Here is a 22,745-nt window from a genome sequence, read left to right on the forward strand (position 1 = left end):
GCTATAATTACATTTTATGTAAAACATTAATGTTACCGAAATATAACCTGGAGCTGGGCGCATCCAACGAAAGAGGAACTTGATGTGGTTCGTTATGAACAATGAGGAATGTACACACCTGCACGGTCTTACCCCAGATCTGCTCAAGGGCGTGTGAAATCATAATCACCGCTTCACACGACAAAACCTTGCAGCACAGGTCTATGTAGGCATGTATGTTGAATATTCTACTTGACTTTACCGAAAAAACCTAAGAATATGAATCCTTGCAGTCACGAAAGCTTCAAATCTAGAATGAATGTTGAACTTCTTTCGCACCGCACATATCCAACCATGCTAATCGGAGGTGCGGATGTTTACACAGCGCATCGTTTAAGGCTGAATCGACCTTGGGGCAGCCCAGGTTCAGATAATCGTCACTGGTGTTGGCTGTGAGCTGGAATCGAATTTGGGTTTCTGGGTTCGTAGCACGGCGCGCTAACCACTGCACCAAGTGTGACGGTCACATAACCTCCTCCGCAATGATCAATCGCACATTTTATGGATAATTCACGTAAAACTTATCGGTTGAGGAGCCCTTGATGAGATTAAAGCAAAACGTGCTGAACTAAACCCGTGCTGAATTGTGTGTACTACTCAAGCACTTGCCCATGAAAAATTACGGGAAAAATCAGTCCCGGACCATACCTCCGATGACACCAATGCAGAAGTAGAGCTGGAAAATGGTATTGCAGAACGACGCCGCTATCATTCCGGTTCCAGCGAGGATTCCGCCCGCAATCACGACGGGACGGCTTCCGTATTTATTCACGAGGATGCTGCTGATGGGGCCTGAAAAGAGAAAAAAAAAATATTTGTATATTTGCACGACCGAGGTTGCCCAAAGGGTTCACAAACTGAACGTGGCCTTGCGGAGCAGAAGCGCGTCTGAAAGCGCCGCGCGATGGCGGTGACCATCTTTGTTCGACGGTTAGCCAAAAGCCGCTGCTGCCGTGAGGACAACCGGGGTGTTTGTGCAATTGCTTACACTCCTCGACGAGATCAGCGAGGCATTGCGGTTCATTTGTGGCAAGCACTTTGTGTGTAACGAGTGCGACCTTCGAACGCTATTCGTTCGGGAACCGGAAGCCAATGCAGCTCGGCAAGCAGCGGACGGACACGATCGGATCTTGTCTGGCGGCACCTCCGTCACTTGGCTGCCATCCCCCATCATTAGTTTTGCCCACCGGCCCAAGCCCACTTGCTTCTCTTATGGATCAACGATGCTGTACCAAGCGTGCAGCAATCTCTTCACGTGCTTTTTTGCGCACGTTTCAGTTTTGACCACACGCTCGATGATTTGCAGCACTTGACATTTTCTCCGCGAGTTTCCACGTTTTTGATCCACGTCGTCGCAGGTAGTAAACCATCCATTAAAGTAAAACAAAACATTGCCTCGCATCCAAGGACATAGGGCTTGTTGGAAAGCATTAGACAGAATTGGTGTGAATGCACGATTTTGTTTTCCTCGTTTTGCGTTTCATTTTCCACCGCCATCTGCGTACGTTGATGCGCCAAAGCTCTGACATTCAGCCTCACAACGCGAGTCAAGCGATTGGCAAGACAAGCATTCGTGTTATCCGCTAGCGGAGACGTTGTTAGAATAAACAAACCCTGGAAGTGAGCATATCCAAGTGGCCAAATCAGTAAACATAATGGGCGCGTGTTTATTAAACGTTGAAATGTGTCACTTCATTAAAATTACCATTTTTATAATTAATGCACATTAAACTCATTGGCAAGAAGTGCAAAACACAATTCTCTATGGAGAGTGAGTGTTAGTTCCAGGTAGTAATGTTGAGAATGTATTCTGATCAACACAGATGAAACGAATATTGATAAAACGCCAAAATAGGTAGAGAATATATAGACTTATTATACAGGATGACAGTACGATTTGGTTTCAATATTATACAGAGTAGATGTGGTTACCTCATTCCACATGAGAAGAATTTGATTCAAAATACTTTGCAACTTACACCTCAACTACTAAACTAACTCAACTATTTACTATTTTACCAATTAAGGCCCACAAGGCTATATATCTATTTTTCAGAAGCGACCTGGCCACAAATAATAGCTCAAAGAAGTGGATTACCACGTGGGCATTCATAGCAGCCAAATAATCTAAACGCATGTTTGATTCAAAATGTGGAAAGAAAAACCGGAAGACACAGAGAAAAATCCACGCGACCACAGAGGAGAACGTGCAAACTCCAAATATACAGCAGCAGGCGTCAGGGTCAGGATCGAACCCACGGCCTCCTGTATACCAGGCGAGGTAGTTAACACCTCGGGGTTACCGGATTCAGAGCTCGGTGCGCTAACCAACGCACCACTGCTACCTCTGTTTTATACTGGTAGGAACCACCTGGTTCCACCAGCCCACAGGGGATTATTGTGCCCGTCTGTCCATCGTGCATCCAAAAATGGGAGGGGGTGGGGCTGGGTGGAGAGGGGCTGAGTGGGGAGGGTGGGGCTGGGTAGGGGGTGGGAGGGTGGGGAGGGGCTGGTCACCCCGTGGTGCCCTTATAAAACTCAACGTTTAACCTACTCACGCCGGCTTGTACCCGGCCTCACAGTCGGCCATATTTGTTGACCCTGGGCATTGACCGAGCAACCCAACGTTCCAACCAGCTCCCTCCGCAGGAATGTGTTATAGTAGAGTACAATCATCACATATCCGACTCGCTGGGCACTAAGATATAGGCGGATTTGTAAAAAGGTGAACATTGATTGAAAATGACAGTAACACCAGACACGAATAGGTTACTGAACACAAATAAAGGGCAATAAGGTGTTTTAATAATGGGATAATTATTTACTCTGCTTTAGAGGTAAATGTACACAAGATTAAGAATCGATTATTGTACAGGGTAAAGGTCATATTAGTGAACATTGAAAATAAAAAAAATTACAAGTCGCGCCATGCGTAAATAATGCACTGGGCGCGGGGGGTTAATTTGGCAGGGCGGACATGTGACGGTCGGATATGCGGATACGTGCTCTGTGCGCAAACCCCCAATAGATCGTACGCTGGTACAAAGACATTACACCGCCACGTATTTTTTTGGAGCCAATGGCCCTCCACGCAGGAAGGCAATTTATATTCACGTCAAAAGGCATGCCTCTGCTGCAGATTGATCGTGACACGCGAAAGGTTAACTTACCGTTGAGGGAAGGCTTGCAGTGGAAGCTGTTACAATGTCACGGGGTTCAGTATTCCGCGGAACCTCGATGCACACAGCTCAGAGCTATCTCACCATGTCAGGATAATAAGGCGGCATATTCTACATTTGAATTGTGTGCGTCGAGTGAAAACCCATTCCACGACTTCAAACTTGAAAGGAATGCGGATTCCGCGCGTTAATCCGCCGCACAAAATCGCGCTGTAAATTGCGGCATTGACACGAAAATTGGTCCGCTCGGCCATAAAAAGTTTTCGAAATTAAAGTTCAAACGTTTTAAAAGAATACAAATAAGCTCGCACCAAAAGCCATCGACTTGAGGGATTTTTGCGAGTGGTTTAAAAATAGCCTCACAATTATGAGTTAAGAGTCGTTGCCAAAGATATTCAGCACCTGCTCCATATTCAATTATTTTTTTTAGCAACTTTGCACTAGAAGTTAATTCTTGTTCATTTCATGACTTGCTTCGCAAGTTTTAGAGATGTTTGTGATCAGCTGTTTGGTGAAGCAGTCATTCAAATAAAAACGTCAAGGTGCCACTGGGGTATTGCAACAGGTCACATTCAATTGGCACCATCATGGAAACTCCATAACAACGTTTTTGTTTTGTTTTGGGTTAGATTACGCAAGTACAATGCGTCGTTAAACCCACCACCACCACCACCCGACACTGCCAACCAGTAAGGTTTGTCACGTAAACAAAAAGTGCCAATTATTGGCTACTTAAACACGCCAGGTGTGCTGGAAAGTAAACCCACAACATTTAACCCCCATTCTGATCGTCGCAACAAATAGGCTCACCGCGATGACGTCACCTCCACTCTATTTAAGTCCAAAAAAAGGAAGACTTCTTCACAATTGTGGTTAATCGCCTGATGAAGCTGGTTGCAATCACCAGCGAAACGTCGTATTCTAATTGTTACTAATTGGCTGTGTCAGGTGGTGACGGGTTTAACAACACATTTGTATGCATGCCATCTAACCCAACAAAACTTTATTATGCATAATATTGGCCGTGAAAGCCTACGTGTTAAACCGATCATGGAAGGTCTCTTAGGCTATAAAGAAGGCTGTCTCTGGTGTAGGCCAATGAGTTTTAAAGACAATGCATATATTATAATCAGAGCATGTTTGTTTGCATGTTCACCACAAATGCCGTGGTTAATGCAGGCTTGATTCCTTGCAAAATATTTCTATTTGGTGTTTGGACATCTTTACACCTGTTTTATTGCCATAAAGGGCTATTCTTATTTTTCATGCTCCGAGGCCTGTAATGGGTTTCAAATACAGAACTAAATCCTGCTACAGATTGGCTAAATGCTTGAATGTTTGACTTTAATGTAAATAGGTAAAAGCCAGGGGGGGCGAGTGGTTGAGAGGTCTTGAACCATTGTCTCGAAGTTGATGTGTTAGAATGATTTATGTCACTGCCCTCAGAAGACCCTGATAATGCGTTGGACAATCTCCCAAACTCTTATGATCCACTCTGTCTCACTCCGGCCCCTCTATTCGTATGCCATGAAGAAGGGAAATTGCCCGAAACATCGCCACTTATATATTTTCCCTTTAAAAACGCCACTGTTATTGACAAATGTGTCGAGTTGGTATTGTTCCTTGCGCACCACTGGCAACGCAGCAACAGCATCACCAAATAATGTGTTCATACTTGAAAGATGGCATCACACTGCTTGCTTTCGACATTCAGGAAATCCCAAGGATCTATGTATAGTAATATTCCATCGTGTTGTGTTGTCACTGGATATGCCATTTTTATATTTATATTTCCCTAAAATATTGAATCGCTATGGAAGATATTTCCGCAGTTAAGCATCTGTAAGTGACTTGCATAGGCATTGTGAACCCATTACACACAACTACACAATTTGAATATCACTTCAGCTGTTATATTAATTGATAAATTGTTCTACACTTACCGTTAAACAATTATTAATAGAGAAAGGTATGCGTATAAGCAACTGTACACATGTGTAGTCACCCCCGCAAGCAACATGTCATGGGATAAGATCAATGTCTTCCTGGCTTCCATCTAGACCACTCACTTGAGGAGCAGGAGAACTACTTACTCACGTTTCAACACGTACGCCTTTTATCTGGAGCAGTGAACGATAGTCAGCCTAACTTTGACCGGCTGTCAGCAAAGAGTCAGCTCCTTCAGACAGCGAGCGCTCGCTCAAAATTCGTCCAAATATCGCTTACAAAAAAAAAAAACCCTCCCGATAGGGAGGGGTTCATGTCACATTGGTCCCACGCGTTGATTCAGAGTTACTCGGAAACGAAAATCTTTATTTATACCGGAGGAATCCGATAAGCTATGAAGCTCTTTATTTCCACAGGTGGTGGCCGGGCTTTGCCTCACTCTCGTTATCGTGCCGCATTGCGCACGAGTGGAGGCAAAGCACGGGCTGCCTCTGTCGCGCGTAAAATGGTTGCATTAAAAATAATTAAACCCACAGGTGTCTGGCATTAATTGTGAAGCCTTCCAGTTTTCTCGAAGTTGCTCAACATTGTTCCACCACTTGCTCGCATGCCGCACTGGTTGCTTTGGACCACAGTTCATTCAGTTCGCATCACAACCCAGGGACTTGAATTTAGGCCACAAAGGACTTTGTTTTTTGTACTGAGACGTTTAAGTTTGTAACTTTGCTGCGTTAGCGCTCTGTGGCGAGAACGAGCGAATTAACTTTCACTTTCATTTTGACTCGCGCATGCAAAGGGAAGTTCGTAAATGCCTTACAGCAAACTAATAAGTTGGCCTCTGTCGCACATTCTTACTCCGGCATACTTTCCATGAGTGTAGGCATCACAAGGCTGCTTCGCATGCATTGCCCTTGTAGGTGGTCTATGGGTGACCCTGATGGCTGTGTTAATGACCATGCCGTTCTCCGTTTGCTCTGAACTGAAATAGAATCGCAGCCCCCGTACGCAGAGAACGAGATTAGGCCGTGACTCAACGCCACGTTGGAAAACATGAAGAGGGAGGTTATTTGCCCGATTTTCATGGCTAAGTCCCCAATAGCAACACGATTTTATATTCACGATCATCTTTCATCAACCACCTTGCCCCTCCCCCACCCTGACACCCTCAACTGCCTTGCCTGGTATACAGGAGGCCCTGGGTTCGATCCCAATCCTGACACCTGTATATTTGGAGTTTGCGTTTCTCTCCACCGGTGGTCATGTGGATTTTTCTCCAGGCCTTCTGGTTTTACCCTCCACATTTATAATCAATGTGCATTTCGAGTATTTGGCTGCTTATAAATATCCACGTGATAAGCCACTTCGTTGGGCTATCATTTGTGGCCAGGTCACGTCTGAAAAAATAGAGCTAAATAGCTCAGTGGGCCTTACCTGGTAACATAAAAGCAAGTAGTTTCAAACTGTTTGAATACATAAAAGAAATTCTAAATTGCATGAGAGCGCACGCACCTCCAGCGTACATGACGGCCAGCATAATGGAGGAGATCCACGCGATCTCGCTGTAGGTAGTGTGGAAGATCTCCTGGATGTCCTTGAAGAACACGGTGATGGCTTTGGGGAAGGCGTAGGAGAAGCCGATGGAGATGAAGGCCCCGACGACTACGGCCCAACCCCAGCCACCATCAGGGGGCGTGTATTCCTCCATGGCACTCACTGGCGGAGGTATTTTTATTCAAATTTTTGAACTTCTCAAGTTGAAACGAACTCCACTTGAAGAAAAAAAAAGTAGCGGAGACAGGAATTCCTTCTTTCTCGCCGGTTTTCGTTGTGTCCCGGGCAAGCGTAGCCGGTCTTCAGCCCAACCGCGGGTTAGCGGCAGCAATCTGATGAAAAGGAAAAGCAAACCAAAAATATTACGAATAACAATAGTAATAATAACGAGACGAATGCACGAAAAATGTGAAATATATTTTGCTGGTTTTTGGAATACCTGCAGTTTTAGATTATTTTGGTTATATTTGTACAGCCCATTAGAGGTCTTTCATATGCCCACTCTGAAATGCTCCAAAGAAGCCGGACCTAAGGCTTGCTCGGCTAATATTTGCACAGCTGACTGCATGGAAATGTTGGCACCATTGTGACCTACATTCTAATGCCACAACTTTAATCCTTTCCCAACAACATTTGTGGGAGAGACAGATACGTGAAGGAATTTGTTTTGCACAAAATGTTCAAGTTGCTTTCTATAGGTAAAGGTGCAGCCCTGCAATTGCTTACCCATGCCGCTGCTGGCAGCACTGCCTCAATTGAAGGGAAGCCCGAGAAAGTCCCTCTGGAGTGTTTGAGTAGAAAAAAAAATTTTACCCGTAAAAACAAAGTTTTTCACTATAAATCCTTTATATGCGTGGCGGCTACAGTCCTCTCGTCCTCTGGCTTGAGATGGCTGCCACCTATGGGTCAGATAATTGCCTGCCACCATTAAGCAATTGGTAATTAAATATAAAAAAAAAATTCCTAAAAAGTGTAAAATTTTGGAAAAAAATTTCCACGAACATTAATTGTCACGCACAACGAGTCTGTGTGCAAAATGTCAGCTCGATTTGATCACGGGAAGTGGGTTAAAAAACGACCGAAAGATTTGCACTGTCGTAAGCGCGCAAGCAAGCAAGCACGTGAACTTAATATAAAGGATTTAAAAACGAATGTACGTACGAATGCATTTTTCTACGATTGATTTTTGTGCTGTCATTGGTGACCACGCTTAGGCAATAAATGCACTACGCTTGAGAACCGAGCTTCATCACTGGTGGACGATACCTGAATCCCAAGTCTCAGAGGTGGCAGCTAATGGAACTCGCCCTCAAAAGCTTCCTATCCACCTCCTCTGATTATTTTTGAACTGTAGCGGAAAAATTAAGACTTACAATGTGTCCATGGTACAGATTTAATGTTCTACGGCTAGTCTGGAACGTGAATTCAACAAACAGTATAATTAATCTGTTCTTGAAACCCCTCCAAAAAAAACCAGCTTCCTTTGTATTTTGAAGTCATTAAAATAACGAGCATAATGTTGTGCACTGGGTATCACACTAATCACGAAACCACACAAACCGGAACAGTCAGACAAGCCGCACACACGTACTATTACCGAGGCTTGCATCATTTTAAATAGCACCCAGTTGATTATGGGAAGGCGCGTGCCTTGACACACGTTGATGCAATGCGTTGCAATCTTCTTCTCTTTAACAAAATATGCGACGACGTGCGTGTTATAAGCAGGTGTGTAGAAACAAGTTTGTTTTGTGTTTCAAGTTGAAGGAGACGTGCAACTGTGAGGGTCCATTTGAGGGCCCATGTCAAGTAGCCAAGTGAAGGGCACTCGTGCGAGTGCTTGTTCACCTCTGTCCCCTTCACGGTGGCGAGATGTTAAGTACCTCGCCCGGTATGCAGGAGGTCGTGGGTTCGATCCCAACACACCTGTATATTTGGAGTCTGCGTGTCTCTTTCCCCATGGTGGCGTGGATTTCTCTCCGGGTCCTCCGGTTTTTCACCCGACATTTAGAAACGTGCGTTTACAGTATTTGGCTGCTATACATTTCCACGCGATAAGCCACTTCGTTGAGCTATCGTTTGTGGCCAGGTAGCTTCTGAAAAAGAGCAATACAGCTCAGTGGGCCTTACCTGGTAAAATAAAATAGTAAAATAGCCCGTTGTGTATGCCACCGTGATCAACCCACCCACCTCACCCACTCGCCAGCCCACTCACCTCACCCACTCGCCAGCCCACTCACCTACCCACCCACGTTGCGCTGTTCGTCCCAGCTACGTTGAGAGCTCATTGCCAGGTCACTGTCTGTGATTCGTGATTCGTCACCGTCAGCCAGTGCTGCAGTCGATTCAAGACGGAAATGTTCCTGAAAGCTTACAAAGCAAAACCATCATGCTTTCGTGTTACCTAACCTTGTCTTATACAAATGGTGCGGATATCAAAGTAATGCTGTGTATTTATTTATTAAGGCTATTAAAAGTGAGGTATGGTATAAAATTGCTCCCCTGCCTCTTGAATTCCCATGCAAATGGGTAGTGTGTGATGGCAGTCCCCTTAAATCGTGCCGTGGGAACGATATTAAACAAGCGTTAAGCTGCATACATACGTGCACAGGTCGGTGACATTGACATAATACACCTAATCATAATAAAACTCAACGCATTGGTAAATAACACTGTGGCCTTAAGAGGAAAAATATATAATAGGCAATGTTTGAAGCAATGGCACTTCTTATTAGCACAAACATGGAAAGGCCAGAGAGGGAGAGTAGATAGGAGTTGGAGACTGCACATTGCACACTTTCTCTGCTCTGGAGGTAAGCCATGACCTGAAACATTAGACTACTGTGAATTCGGTGTTCACTGTATATGGAAGTGTTAATGGGAAATGTTTTTTTAACCTTTTTTTTTTACACTTTCCACGCGAGTTCGAAAACACCGACGCGTTTAGTTCAAGCCACCTGTCTCCCATCTATCACACGGGGTCACGGCTAACTCTTTGGAGGGTCATCCAAAGTGAACGAAATTTAAGAACAAAGTTGCCTTGCTTTCAATAAGTGGCCTTAGTCAAAACCGGACTAATTGATCAAAGTGGTCGGCAAAATAGAAATTGGAATAGAAAATAAACGAGCGCTAAACGAACAAGCGTTCTTTTGGCCAAGGCGGTGGTGACATCGCCTCGCTTTTCCTATGATGTCATCACGTGTGATGTCACGCACCCTGTGACGGTGTCTAATAATGTGGCGAATTCGGAAGCGAACGTTATTGGGGCTAACATTCTTGAGAGGAAACAAATAGCACGTTGGACCAACGTTACAGAAGCTAGGCCTGATTTCATTGCTTTGTTATTTTAAGATAGGCTACACCACCAAATCAATTCCCATACACCACCTCTACCCATACGCACACGTGTTGCATTACAACACCCTGCTCCTACGAAAGACAGAACCTCCTGCTGCGATGAGTTTCAGTTTGATAATGAAAAGTAGACACCATAACTTGAACGTGTAACTTCCTTTGTGGGTACATTATTTTATATTGAAGATGTGACACGGTGGGTGTGGTGATCACACGCTGGTTATATCACTGCACGATGGAAGCCTGTGATCTGAGTGACCTGAGTTTCATTCCCGGTCACAGTTAACGTCAGTGTTGAGTGATATCCGAGATGATCCTGGGCACCGCCTTCACCAATCCGCAGCGACCTGCGTGGTGAAGTATGGTCAAACAACTCCCGTGGCCAACACAGCAGTGGGAGGCCTTCTACTCTCGGTGGATTGACCAAGGGCTGTACGTGAAATTGTACCCATACAATTGAGATGAGGTGTATATGCGACAGAGGTAGCAGTGTTCAAACTGTAACGTTACGCCAACATCAATGGAACTCATGAAATGGGTTACTCTTGGAGCAAGCAGATTTAGAGACTTGCCAATTTAACTGACGGTGTTGAACGTACAAATTACAAAGGTGACAAAAAATGATCAATGTTCGTACGGTCTTTCGGCGCAATTTCTCACCGAATACAAACACCAGTCTCCAATATTCTCAATTGTCCCATCACGTTTTTTTTATGGCTTGCAGAAACTGGGTTAACGTAAGGATGGCTTTAAATGAGCATCTTAATACTCAAACGAAGTAGGCCTATATTTTTAGCAGAAACCCCACTGTGTTAATAATTGTGGCGCTATGCCGTTGGCATTCTTTTAAAGGGACTCTTTCTGCAAATCATAAATGGATCAACACTTGCAGTGATAACTGCATACATTTTCATTAACAGACACTTACTACCACCACAATCTATGTTGCTTTTCACACAATTAACACCCATTGAGCATTCACGAAGTTACAGGGTAGGTAAAACAACCAAAGGATGTCATTATATTATCTTCCCGTTTTAATTGCACGAGAAATACATATACAGAAATAAATTATGTATGGCTGGATGCTATCATCAGAATGATCATATTTATTGACACTGGAGGAATCAATCAATTATCAATAAAGCTCTTTCTCGCAGATGTCCAGTAGGGGCGAGTAAGAAGGTTACAACAATGATCAATACAAACGCACGATAGTCACGCAAAGAACAAGAATGGTAAACACATCACCAAAAAACACACATAAAACTAAACCATCCCCATCCTGCCAGGCAAAGCCCACCGAGGTATTAACTGAATGGTTATGCTGCAAGTGCAGAGTTGTTTCCAAACCGTACATTCTCTGGTGAAATTGATCTGATGGTTAATTGAATACTTTTTCACAAAAGTATTTTATTTTAGCGAGAGAGAGAAACCCCCCCAGACGCGTAGGCAGACCATCAATATCCACTGCCGTAGCCAACTCATCACAACGGAGTGTTCACAAAGTCACACCGCCTGAGAGGTGTGTCGTAGTGAATCAGCCCAGGAGTGGCCTCTATTTAAGTCCGGGAGCAAGAGAAGAGCCTCACCATTCTGGCAAATCGCCCGATGAAGCTGGATGTAATTACCAGCGAAACGTCGTACTCGAATTTTAAATGATGTTGATTCACTCTTCAACACAGCGGTGGGCTAAAGAAGTGAATTATTTTGTCCTTTGTAAACGTGATGCATTTTTTTACTGTTTGGCCGTGTCGGGTGGTGGAGGGTTACGACACATTTATACATAACGTGATCTAACCCAAAAACCTTTATTATGAACAGGAGTGGCCTAATTATTGTGGGTCAGGGGTAAATGTATTTACCGTCTTGTGTTTTATATGTATGAATATTGCATACACAGAATGATGTGTTACCAGCTTTCAGATGGATCTATTTTTTTGTTAAAAAAATCAGATCTAGAGATGACATTTTAGATGGTTTGGTTTGGATTGACCCAAAAGTTTGACATGGCAGGAAAAACGCCCACGCTTTTCTTACCAAAGGTGACGTGATTCATCATTCGGGATGCCACCTTTGATAGCGAATGGACACGTTAAATTATGAAATAATGCAAATCATAAAAATGCCCAAAAAATATAGGAAATTGTCACCCCCTTGTGCAGAGTATCCATGAGCATATCTTCCATTATTAAAACATTGTAATTATATAAGTTTTAGTTAGTTTCACAATGATGTAAAAAGACAACGATCCCCCGTATAGCCTGAACAGACTGTTGGGGCAAGTGCTGTTAGCGAGCACCTATGAAGGCCGGCACGGCACGCGAGGGGGTGGGTGGCCAGCACCAAACCTAGCTGCCTTTGTCTCCCTAGTGGCGATGTTCACATATCGCATTGGGTACTAATTTAAGGCTGACTCGACCTAGGAGAGGCCCAGCACCGGTTCAGATAATCGTCACTGGTGCTGGTCATGAGCGGGAATTCAACTTTGGTGGCCAGGTTTGTAGTGCACTGCGCTAATCGCTACACAGCCGGCCCCCACTCGTTTTAGTTAGGTTGACAATGATATACACACACACGTGTGTGGTAGCATTAAGGTTTCATAATACGAGTTTCTTCCCTCCAAACCCCCACATGTCAGCAACGGCGATGGTGACATCTTTATTATCGAGATCTGAAAGTCATCTTGCAGTATTTGCCAACATCTCTGGAGAAATTGATTGGAATATACTGCTGTTTAGTGCTGTTGAATACCACTATTTTAATGTAAGACGAACACTTGAACTTTCTTCACAAAACTCAAATTATTCCACCACACAGTTTAAACTGCTTCCCAACTATAATGATTTAATAACGGGCAACACCTTTACAGAGACCCAGTATAATATTCCTCATCACTTGTATGTGTGTATGTATGTTGAACTTCTTTCGCACCCTACGTAGCCAATTGTGCTAACCAAGGCTGCGGGGTAAGGATAGAATTAAGTAATTGCCAGACTTTTTGCTCAGGGAATTTGATCCCGGGACCACGACACCTTGCCTATTCCTCAACGCAACCTCCATCCATGGCACGGCACATCTCTCCAGCCGTGCACAAGCGCCCGGGTGCTCAGCGCAGCACGGAAGGAAGCGACCCCCTCCCTTGCTCGAACCGTTTCACGAAACGAGCCATTTTCTCGTCGCCATCTGTTTGGAATCGTTGCGCGACCAAAGCGCTCCTTCGGATGGGGCCAAACAGATGGAAATCACCAGAGGCCAAGCGTGGGCTGTACGGGCAATGTGCACAACCTCCCAGGCCCACAGCATTTCATTTAGCTGGATGTGCTTGAGCATTGTCTTGGAGAAAGAAAAAAAAAGTCACTCCTTTCTCCAGTAGGCCACAGCGTTTCTTGTAAACTTGTGCGCGCGCGCACCCCGAAGGACGGTGCAGAGTCGAGTCGGAGGCGAATGCTGATATAAAGGGCATCCCGTGGCCAATACGCTTTGGTTCTGGAGTGAGATGGAGAGACCAGGCCTCACCACACGTGGACAATGCATTGCAGGAATGTTTGCCGTTCTCCTGTGAAAACTCATTTCTTTCGAACTGCCTTTTCTGTTTAGTTTTCTGCCCTTCCCACCGCACCTCCGATTAGCAAGGCCGGCTACGTACGGTGCGAAAGAAGTTCAACGTACACACGAAAAGGGTGTATGGCTCTGAGCAGATGGGCACCAGATCATGTTTTGCTGAAGGCACTGCGGAGCTGTTGGGGAACCCCATCTGGTAGGCACCCTGTTGAAATGCAGTTTGGCACGAATCACAGTTTCAACACCGCCAAATGCTCATTGATAGATCTCTGCTGCAATTGCACAAACAAGTGACTCGGCAGCAATCGGGTGACAAATCGGCCTTCCCCCACGCACTCCGTGACCGCAGGCGCCAAAACAAAACAAAGCCCAGTGGGGGCTTGGACGCTGCATGCCCAACGTCGCCCGGCGCAATTGCACGCGTGAACACGTTGTCTCTGAAGCGCCAACAGCCGAGCGTCGAGCGTCTACCCAACCGTGGTACCTTCGCGCGCAACAAAATGCCATCACACCCTCTCTGATCAACGACGACGACACAATGGATTATGTCGTACGTACGTATATGTACGTCGAACTCCGTTCGTTTCGTTCACCGCGTTGCACCGGCTGGTCCCCGTCGACAAAAGCCCAGGATTCATAGTCTTGGTTCTTTCGGTAAAGTCACGTAGAAGGGAAACAATAAAATAAAAAAATATAAAACAATAAAAATCTCACGACATTTCGACTGCAACACAAGCAACCATCATCAAGTGTGTTGCAGTCAAAACGTCGTGAGAATTGTATTGTTATATATATATTTATTTTATTGATTCCCTTCGACGTGACCTTACCGAAAGAACCAAGCATATGAATCCCTGCAGTCATGAAAGCTTTAAATAAAAAAATAAAAGCCCAGGAGTTACTTACACGAGTTTGCATTCTCTTTGTATCATCAGCCAGGGATGGTGCTATTCTTCGAGAGCACAAGCAACAATCAGGAGGTGTTGAGTTCAAATGCTGGTTGGAGGAGTCAACTCAGCCCTTCATTGTTCCTGGGTGGAAAAAAATGAATATACCATCTTCTTGGTTCTTTCGGTAAAGTCATGTAGAATGGAAATAATAAAATAATAAAAATAAAACATAATAAAATAATTCTCACGACGTTTCGGCCACAACGCAAGCAGCCGTCCTCAGGTGAAGAAAAGGTCTGTCGAGAAGACAGAGTCTGAATGACACACCCCAGGTTTGGAGCGTCTATTTAAGCTGGTTTGGAGGGGGGGAGAGCGCCTTGACAATGCTTTAAATCGAAATGAATATACCACTTTGTGAGAAGCCATTCGTGGTTGCCGCTTGGAGTGACCGCTTCCTAACGCAACAATATGAACGTTCCCCGCCAACGGGCTCAGGACCATACATGTTCTTGAACATTGTTGCGTACTTGCTAGCGCTATAAGACACACTTTGGATCTTATTTTAGACAAGACATATGACACTTTCTTTATGTTTTGGAACCCCGTACGGGCAGAAGAGTTTCACATCACATATCGTGAAGACCAGAAATTGATGGTTTTACACTAAAAACCCGTTGGATTGCACACTTTTTCGGTAGAACAGGACTTCATTTGCCGATTAAGCCCCCAGAGTTGGCTAGTCCATTACAAAATATTAATGTTACGATATTGGTCAACAACATTCATGAATTAAGAGTGTTCCATTATATGATATGATTAAAGTGTCATTATTTGTTTCAGCCCCAAGCAAAAGAGGTTAAGAGAGTGCTGCATTGATAGAGGTTTTCCTCGAATTTCTCAAAAAGGGTCACATGCTAAATACTGTTCAGTGGTGCCGTTTATTTATACCGATGTATAAAGGAAAGGCTCAATCAGCTTGAAAACCGCATTCTGGGAAGGGTGCAGCATGCCCATTTTGGGTGTGGGGCAAACCAGAGCAATGAGAACATCTATTCATGGCAGGGAACAGCAATTAAAGGCCTCACACAGAAGGGGTCTTTATGACCCGTACTTGCTGTACTGCCATTTCGTGATCACCTTAAGGGCTGTGGGTTTGGCAATTTCCCAAAAGAAAAATCTGTACAACCCATCTAATCCTTTGCACCCAAAGGTCTGGATTACAGTGGTGTTGTAAATCAGATATATACAAAAATAAGAGTGGCCAACACCTGAACGCGGCCATCACAGCTGCAGCGGGGAGGAGATGCAATCGGTATGCAGATGAAGTCCACTCGTTCACCAAATACCACGGCCCCAACCCTAACCAACTATGCCACCACGCACGTGCCCTCTCACTGACCCTTACCGCTGATCCCATCCATCTCTGTTACCTTTCCAGGATCTCCCCCGTTTCACTGCGTTCGTTTTTCAGTTCAATTCTCGAGTGTCACTACTCCCCAGTCCCACACACTGTACAATGTAGAAATCACGTTATGAGCATAATTACACTGGTCAACACACTTTTTTCTGGCATAAGGTATTCCAAAGGGTTTAAAGTAATTTTGGGGTGCTGATTCCAAATCTGCCATCAGTCTTTGTCTATCGCATCAGGTTTTTGAGATATCAAATATTGCATTTTCAATAAAAACGGCAGAAGAAAAATATTAAATAAATGTGGATATCTACATAAAATTATATTATAAACACACTATCCTAAAAATACAGCACCATATTTTAACACTAAAGCAGTCACTGACTCGCAACAACTCGCAATCATAAGTGACAGAGTTAATTTCGGGTAAAATCAATGAAAATGGGGTATGCCGATAGCATAAAAATGAGATGTGATAAAAACAAATCTGAGATCAGATTTGGAATCGGCACCCTGAAGTTAGTCTAAAACAGCTGCAAAAGTCCAGGCCAGAAAAAAAATGTTTTTTTTTGTAGACCAGTGTTACCGTAGTCTAACAATTTCCATAAAGTCAGCGTCTTCACACGAAGAGCCAAAGTTAGCCGAAGTTAGCCGCGACAATTATTAGCGGGCAGTGAGAGGGGGGGGGCCCACATCCGTGGGTTCAATGCTTTCCAGCAAACTGTGTTTGTGTACACACAGGCAAATACTGAAACCGCCCATCCAGACTTTAAAGGATCTTCACTCTCTGATCAGCCAGGCCCTTTTAACTTGGTCACAAACAGCTCGCGTGTGATGATGCGAAAGCAGTGGTTTGGGAAACGGGAGCCGTGAAGAACGTTGTGACACCTCGGTCACACCAACACACACACACACCTATGTTTGTAAAGCACTGCGCAAGCTCGTGCAGTGTATGTTGTATAGATATTATATACTGTGACAGGCTAGAGTCACAGTGCCTGGCACGAGTGCCGGATGAAGCTGGTGCGGGGCTTGTAGCATATGTTATAAAGGGGCCCTAAATAAAAATAAACTCCTTTAAAAAAGTTTTTTTTTTTAAACAACGGTTTTATTTTAAAGTGCACTAAAGAGTAGATCACTCCATTGGACAAAGGGAAGTTGCTGACATCTTGGTGACAAGAGACGCGTGGCCCCCGCAGAGTATAGGGACGGCGGCGTTTTTGACCTGCCCAAATAAATATTTAATTAATAAGCCGTCCATACAAAATGTGAATTGGTTTAAAAGAGCCAATTAATTGATTAATTAATTTTATATAGGCATGCATTGTCACCAGATCTGAGTACGTGTGCGCAAAATGTGGAATTGATTGGGCAACAGGAAGTAGACTAAATTTTGATTACAAGATTTGACCACGACAAACATAGGAGTCAAGTTAAGTACAACCGTTGAATAACACAATATTACAACAAACATTTTTAACTTGCACAGTAACGTAATTGTATTTTTTTTTATTTGCTATACGGCCAGATAACGCGACACATCGCTCACCTTGAACACCCAGTCGTTCATAAAAGTTGAAGGCGGTATAGTACTATAGTAATAGAGCAAGTGCAGAATCACTGGAACCGGAATTGATATCTCGAAAGCATTTAGCGCGGAGCCCTTGAAAGTGTGTAAACTAAAATTACTACACATGTAGTAGCTACAACATATGTAATAGTAGCTACTACACATGTTGTATTACGTGTAGTAGCTACTACATATGATGTAGCTACTTTTGCACGCGCCCCACGAGTTCAAGAGAGTATTCAATAACCCATTCCACGCACATGCTTGTCAAGGTACGAACAACAATCAACAAATGTGCCTACCCAGCACGTGCTCATTTAAAGCACGAGATAAGCAGGGCGACTTACCACGAGCGCGGACGGAATCAATGAGGCGGTCACAGGTGAGAGGAGTGGGCGATAAAGGGCGGCATCAATGCCCACCCCAAACTTGCTCCTCTTGAGAGGGCTGAGTGGCAACGTGTGTAGGGGGGAGGGTTGTATGGGGGTGTGTGTGTGTAGGGGGGGGGGGTGTAGGGGGGAGTGTAGGGGGGGGGTGTAGGGGGTGGGCGTGTATAGGGCCGTGTGTAGGTGGGGGTGTAGGGAGTGGGTGGGGGTGTATAGGGGGTGTGTGTAGGGGGTGGGTGGGGGTGTGTGTGTAGGGGGCACAGGTGGTGCATCAGTCAGTCAACCCATGTGGCACCTGGGTCTGCCCCGTGACCTCCTGCCAGCGGGCGTTCGACACTTCACGTGGCCTCAACGTGCACCTAGCCTGGCACAAGCGCCGTGGTGACGTCTCCGCCACTGAGTGGCGAATGGCGGTTGTTGTTGTTGTATGGGTGTGTGTGTGTGTTTACATGGTGTGTGTGTGCAGTATAGGTGCTCGTGAACAGCACTTTCCTCACCAGTATGTTAAGGCTATACGGGGGATCTTTGTCTTTGTGTGTGTAGGTGGTGGGTGTGGGGAGCGGTGGCGCTTTGGCTGGCGCACCGCGCTATGAACCCGGCGACCCGAGTTCGTTTCCCGCTCACGGCCACCAACACCCAGTGATGATTTTCTGAACCGGTTATGGGCCCTCCCCCTGGGTCGACTCGGCCTCAAATGAGTACCTGGGTGCGGTGTGTAAACATCGCCACTGGGGAGACAAAGGCGGCCGGGCGTTGTTCTGGCAACCCATCCCTCTCGTGTGCCGTGCCGGCCTTCATATGTGCTCGCTAACAGCACTTGCCCCAACAGTCTCTTAAGTATATACGGGGGATCTTTATCTTTGTAAGGGGGTCGGTTTGTGTGAGGAGCGGTGGCGCTTTGGTTGGCACGCTGCTCTGTGAACCTGGGCGGCACGAGTTGTATTCCCGCTCACCACAACCAACATAGGTGACGATCTGAATTGGTCGACTTTATACTCAAATAAGTACCTGGTGTGGTGTGAAAACGTCATGCAGTGGGGAGACAAATGCGGCCGGGCGTGGTTCTGGCCACATTACCTCCTCATGTGCCGTGTGGGCCAAAATTTAGGTAGGCACTCCGCTCGCAGCACTTGCCCCAATAGTCTGTTGAGGCTATACTGGGGGGGGACCTTTATATTTGGATTGTGGTTAAAGTTACCAAACCGGTTATAAAACAAATGGGAGTGCCCTGGGGTGTCCTCCGTACAGTTAGACAATTTAAGGAAAAGTGGTACAGTAATTCCTCGAGGGAAAACAGATGACAATCGATTCACTCTGTCTGGAGTCATTGTGTAACGCAATAGTTCACAGACATAAAGGACAAGGACCGGTGGGTCAAGCTACTAGTTACTAGAGTTACTTGATATTTCTGCCTTCTCTGTAATTGCATCGTGTGCCCATTGGTCATGGTTATAATTGTTAAGGCACGCACACATTGTGAGTGGCTATTGCTTGCAGCAATTGCTGACTTGTGGCATTGTTCCTGAGTCAATACTATTTTTATCAAGGTGCGATGATCATTTCGCTACGCCGGAAAGGGCTTCCGTAGGATTGCCGCACGATCACGATGATTCAGACGAATAGCGACCGCACTTACCTCCAGATGGTAGACGTCATGCGACTTTAATACACCGTCATGATTTTTTAACATTTGTAAGCCCACATTTCATCCGTGGATCCCCGATGCGTCAGAGTAATATTTTTTTTTACTTTTTTAAAAACACGCTTTCATGAAATGTACGTTACTCGTAATGGCACATCTCCACGACTCCAGGATGTGGCCCCGAGGCTTGCCATAACGTAAGCGGCCGTGACGATTTACAGCCAACGTCAGTTGACCGTGGACAATTAGGCCCAAGCAGAAACATAACGTAAAAAGATTGTTTAAATATATATTTTTTATGATAGAATATAGTATTATCATCGGTATGACATAAGTATACCAAGTTTTCAGTCGATACCACATTGGGAAGTGGGTTAAAATTGAGTTACAAGATTTGAGGATACAACAACAACAGAGTGAGTTCATAAAAAAGCGTGTAATAAAAAGGCCAGACACGAGCGGATTAGGGGCCACTTAAAAGAAGTGAGGTGGACAAGACAGACTGAAATGGGGACAACGATTATCATTGTCTCGTGAGCAAAGGCAAAGAGTTCCAAAGTTTGGGAGGTGCACAGTGGCAGGCAAAATCGCGATCACCCCAGGAACTTTGAAAGTCCTTCGAAGAAGGCGATCTGAAGATGTCTGGGACCTTGCTGCATTATAAGCATTCATTCTTAGAAATGATTGTGCAATGAGAATACAAATACAGTGCTCAGACTTAGATATTTCTTGACTCGTCACCATAAACAATTACGTGTGTTTATGAACGCGCAGTGTAAAATACATGAATAACACTAGCATAATTAAGAAGAATAACATTCTTTAAAACGTGACATGTTATCAGCAATGATTCTGATACTGTCTGGGACTCTGTTCCATTATTTAACAAGGCCGCTGTTTGAAGCGCCTGTAAAGCCAACTGGTCCCCCGAGAGGAAGGACAATTGCAGTTTAAGTTCGGCACAAAAGTTAAACATTACCTTCACGTGATATAATTGTGAGTTCAACAAAACCTCATCAACACAATTAGAGTTCCTTGTCATTTTTTAAGTGAAAAAACACATTCCTGCGGAGGGAGCTGGTAGGAACGTTGGGTTGCTTGGTCAATGACCAGGGTCAACGGCGGCGTGGTGAATTCCGCAAATATGCCCGACTGTGAGGGCGGGCACAAGCCGGCGTGAGTAGGTTAAACGTTGAGTTTTATAAGGGCACCACGGGGTGACCAGCCCCACCCAGCCCCTCCCAACCCTCCCCAATCAACCCCCCCCATCCCCACCCAGACCCTCCGCACCCTCCCCACCCAGCCCCTCCCCACCCGGCCCCACCCTCCTCCCCCAGCCCCTCCCTCCCCACCCAGCTCCTCCCTGCACGACGGACACACTAATCCCATGTGGGCTGGTGTAACCAGGAGGTTTCTACCAGTAAAATCACATTTTAAAGGTCTCGGTAAGGTGCCACGTGACAGAGAAAGGTAGAGTAGCTGGCGTCCGAAATCAAACGGAGATACACATACAAAGTAACATCAATACGATTGAAGGCTCTGACTAATGCACAAGGATAAATGGTATGTGAGCAGTCTAAGACTGGCAGTATGTATCACAGCTTCTCACGACACGATACTATGCCAACTTGTCTGTACCAAGAAGCCCGGTCCGCCCTAACTTAAGATTCATTTGTTCACTATAAGACTCAAAATAGCAACTTCTCATCAAATTTTGTTTTATTTTATTTTACCAAGTAATGCACACTTTTTGATACCCTGACTGATGCTTCTGCTGTTGTGGAGTGACTCATGCAGTCAGCTATGGCTACAGGGTTTGATGGTACATGTTGTTTATGTCGTTTATTGTGAAAATTCGGTCACAGTTCCTATGATCACTGTTTCATTGCTTTTATGGCTTTATTCTGGTGATTTCGAAAAGTTTTTTTGTTTGGCCATGTTTGTTGTAGTACGGAGTTAGACTGATGGCCTTAATCTAAGTTGTCTTGTGGTTGTTGTTTGACTTGCATCTCACTGGAATTGTTGCACACACTCCAAATATACAGGCGTGAGGGTCAGGATCGAACATCTTGCATACCAGGCGAGGGAGTTAACATCTTTAAATAGATTGGCACTCATGGGATGCCATTCTTAGGCTTATCGGATGCTTCATTATGAAGAGGACTTTTAGACTTAAAAAACGCGTTTTATAGTACATTCAAGCACCGAATATAAATACATGTATTTTAATTAAACCGGTTTATCACGTACTCCTATTAGCTTCTTCAGACCAACGTTATCCTGCGGCAGTGTGACTTCTGATGAGACCCAGAAGGTCGTGACGAGTCTGGAGTTTGCCATATGTTAGTGCAAGAGCACTCCACCGATGCAACTTGACCCTGAGTACAAAACTGTATTATTATTCCTGACCCTGTTACCCGCGGCTCCTTCTATCTGCGGCAGGCTGTAGGGTCTGCCCAAACTGCTATTATCCGTGGCCCTATTTCTTCCTATTATTCGTAATATTGCATCTGATGTATGACGAAAACTCACAATTTGTCTGCAGATTTAGAGGTATCATCATGCTGGTTATTATGAAATTTTATCCCGCGGATATAGAGAAAAATCACAGATAACCCTATGGATAAGATGCCCAATATTGATCTTACCGATGTATCATGGCAGATAAGGGTTCTCCTGTATATGTTTTACCCATAATGCCTCATAACAATGCATAATGAGCTCATTTTTAATGAGCTTGTTTGCCTCAATAATGAACCTTATGGCGGGACCCCGGGGTCCCGAATAAACGGAAGTCACAATCGTTAAAAAAAACTTTAAATTCGTGTGTAATTGTAAATACACATTCGTGTATATTCTTGGTTCTTTCGGAAAAGTCACGTAGAAGGGAACAATAATATAATAAAAATATGAAAAAAATTCTCACGACGTTTCGACTGCAACACAAGCAATCATCATCAGGTGTGAAATCCACAGCAAGAAAATTTGTTTATATTTATGTGTATTTACAATTAGCACTCATTCAAACTCAAGACTAACTGACAAACGTGCATGTCATCTAAGCTTAAACAAGCACAATGCATTCCACTGGAAAAAGAAAACACTCAATTATTACGGACTGCAGTTTTCATTCAATTGAACACGCAGTCATTTAAATGCATCACGGGCCATGCTCATTTGTCTTGGTCATGAAGCATAGTTGCCGCTGAGTG

General features: G+C 44.7%; 1 protein-coding gene across 4 annotated transcripts in view; it reads right to left on the reverse strand.

Moving 5' to 3' along the window:
• Positions 1 to 22,745, reverse strand: part of LOC133355514 (monocarboxylate transporter 2-like) — a 74,263-nt gene that overhangs the window by 17,879 nt on the left and 33,639 nt on the right. For 2 of the 4 annotated variants that reach the window (XM_061572842.1, XM_061572841.1), the window contains exons 2-3: positions 6,675 to 7,048; positions 688 to 831 (exon numbers count right to left, since the gene is read on the reverse strand). In XM_061572842.1, the coding sequence (XP_061428826.1) occupies positions 688 to 831; positions 6,675 to 6,870 (340 nt within the window). In that variant the 5' untranslated portion in view covers positions 6,871 to 7,048. Of the gene's footprint in view, positions 1 to 687; positions 832 to 6,674; positions 7,049 to 7,442; positions 7,554 to 17,852; positions 17,958 to 22,745 lie in introns of those variants that run through there. The other 2 variants (XM_061572839.1, XM_061572840.1) reach the window with 2 other exon arrangements.

The sequence above is a fragment of the Lethenteron reissneri genome, chromosome 51 (assembly GCF_015708825.2).
Source record: "Lethenteron reissneri isolate LAM-NWPU_2019-01 chromosome 51, ASM1570882v1, whole genome shotgun sequence".
Classification (NCBI taxonomy): domain Eukaryota; kingdom Metazoa; phylum Chordata; class Hyperoartia; order Petromyzontiformes; family Petromyzontidae; genus Lethenteron; species Lethenteron reissneri.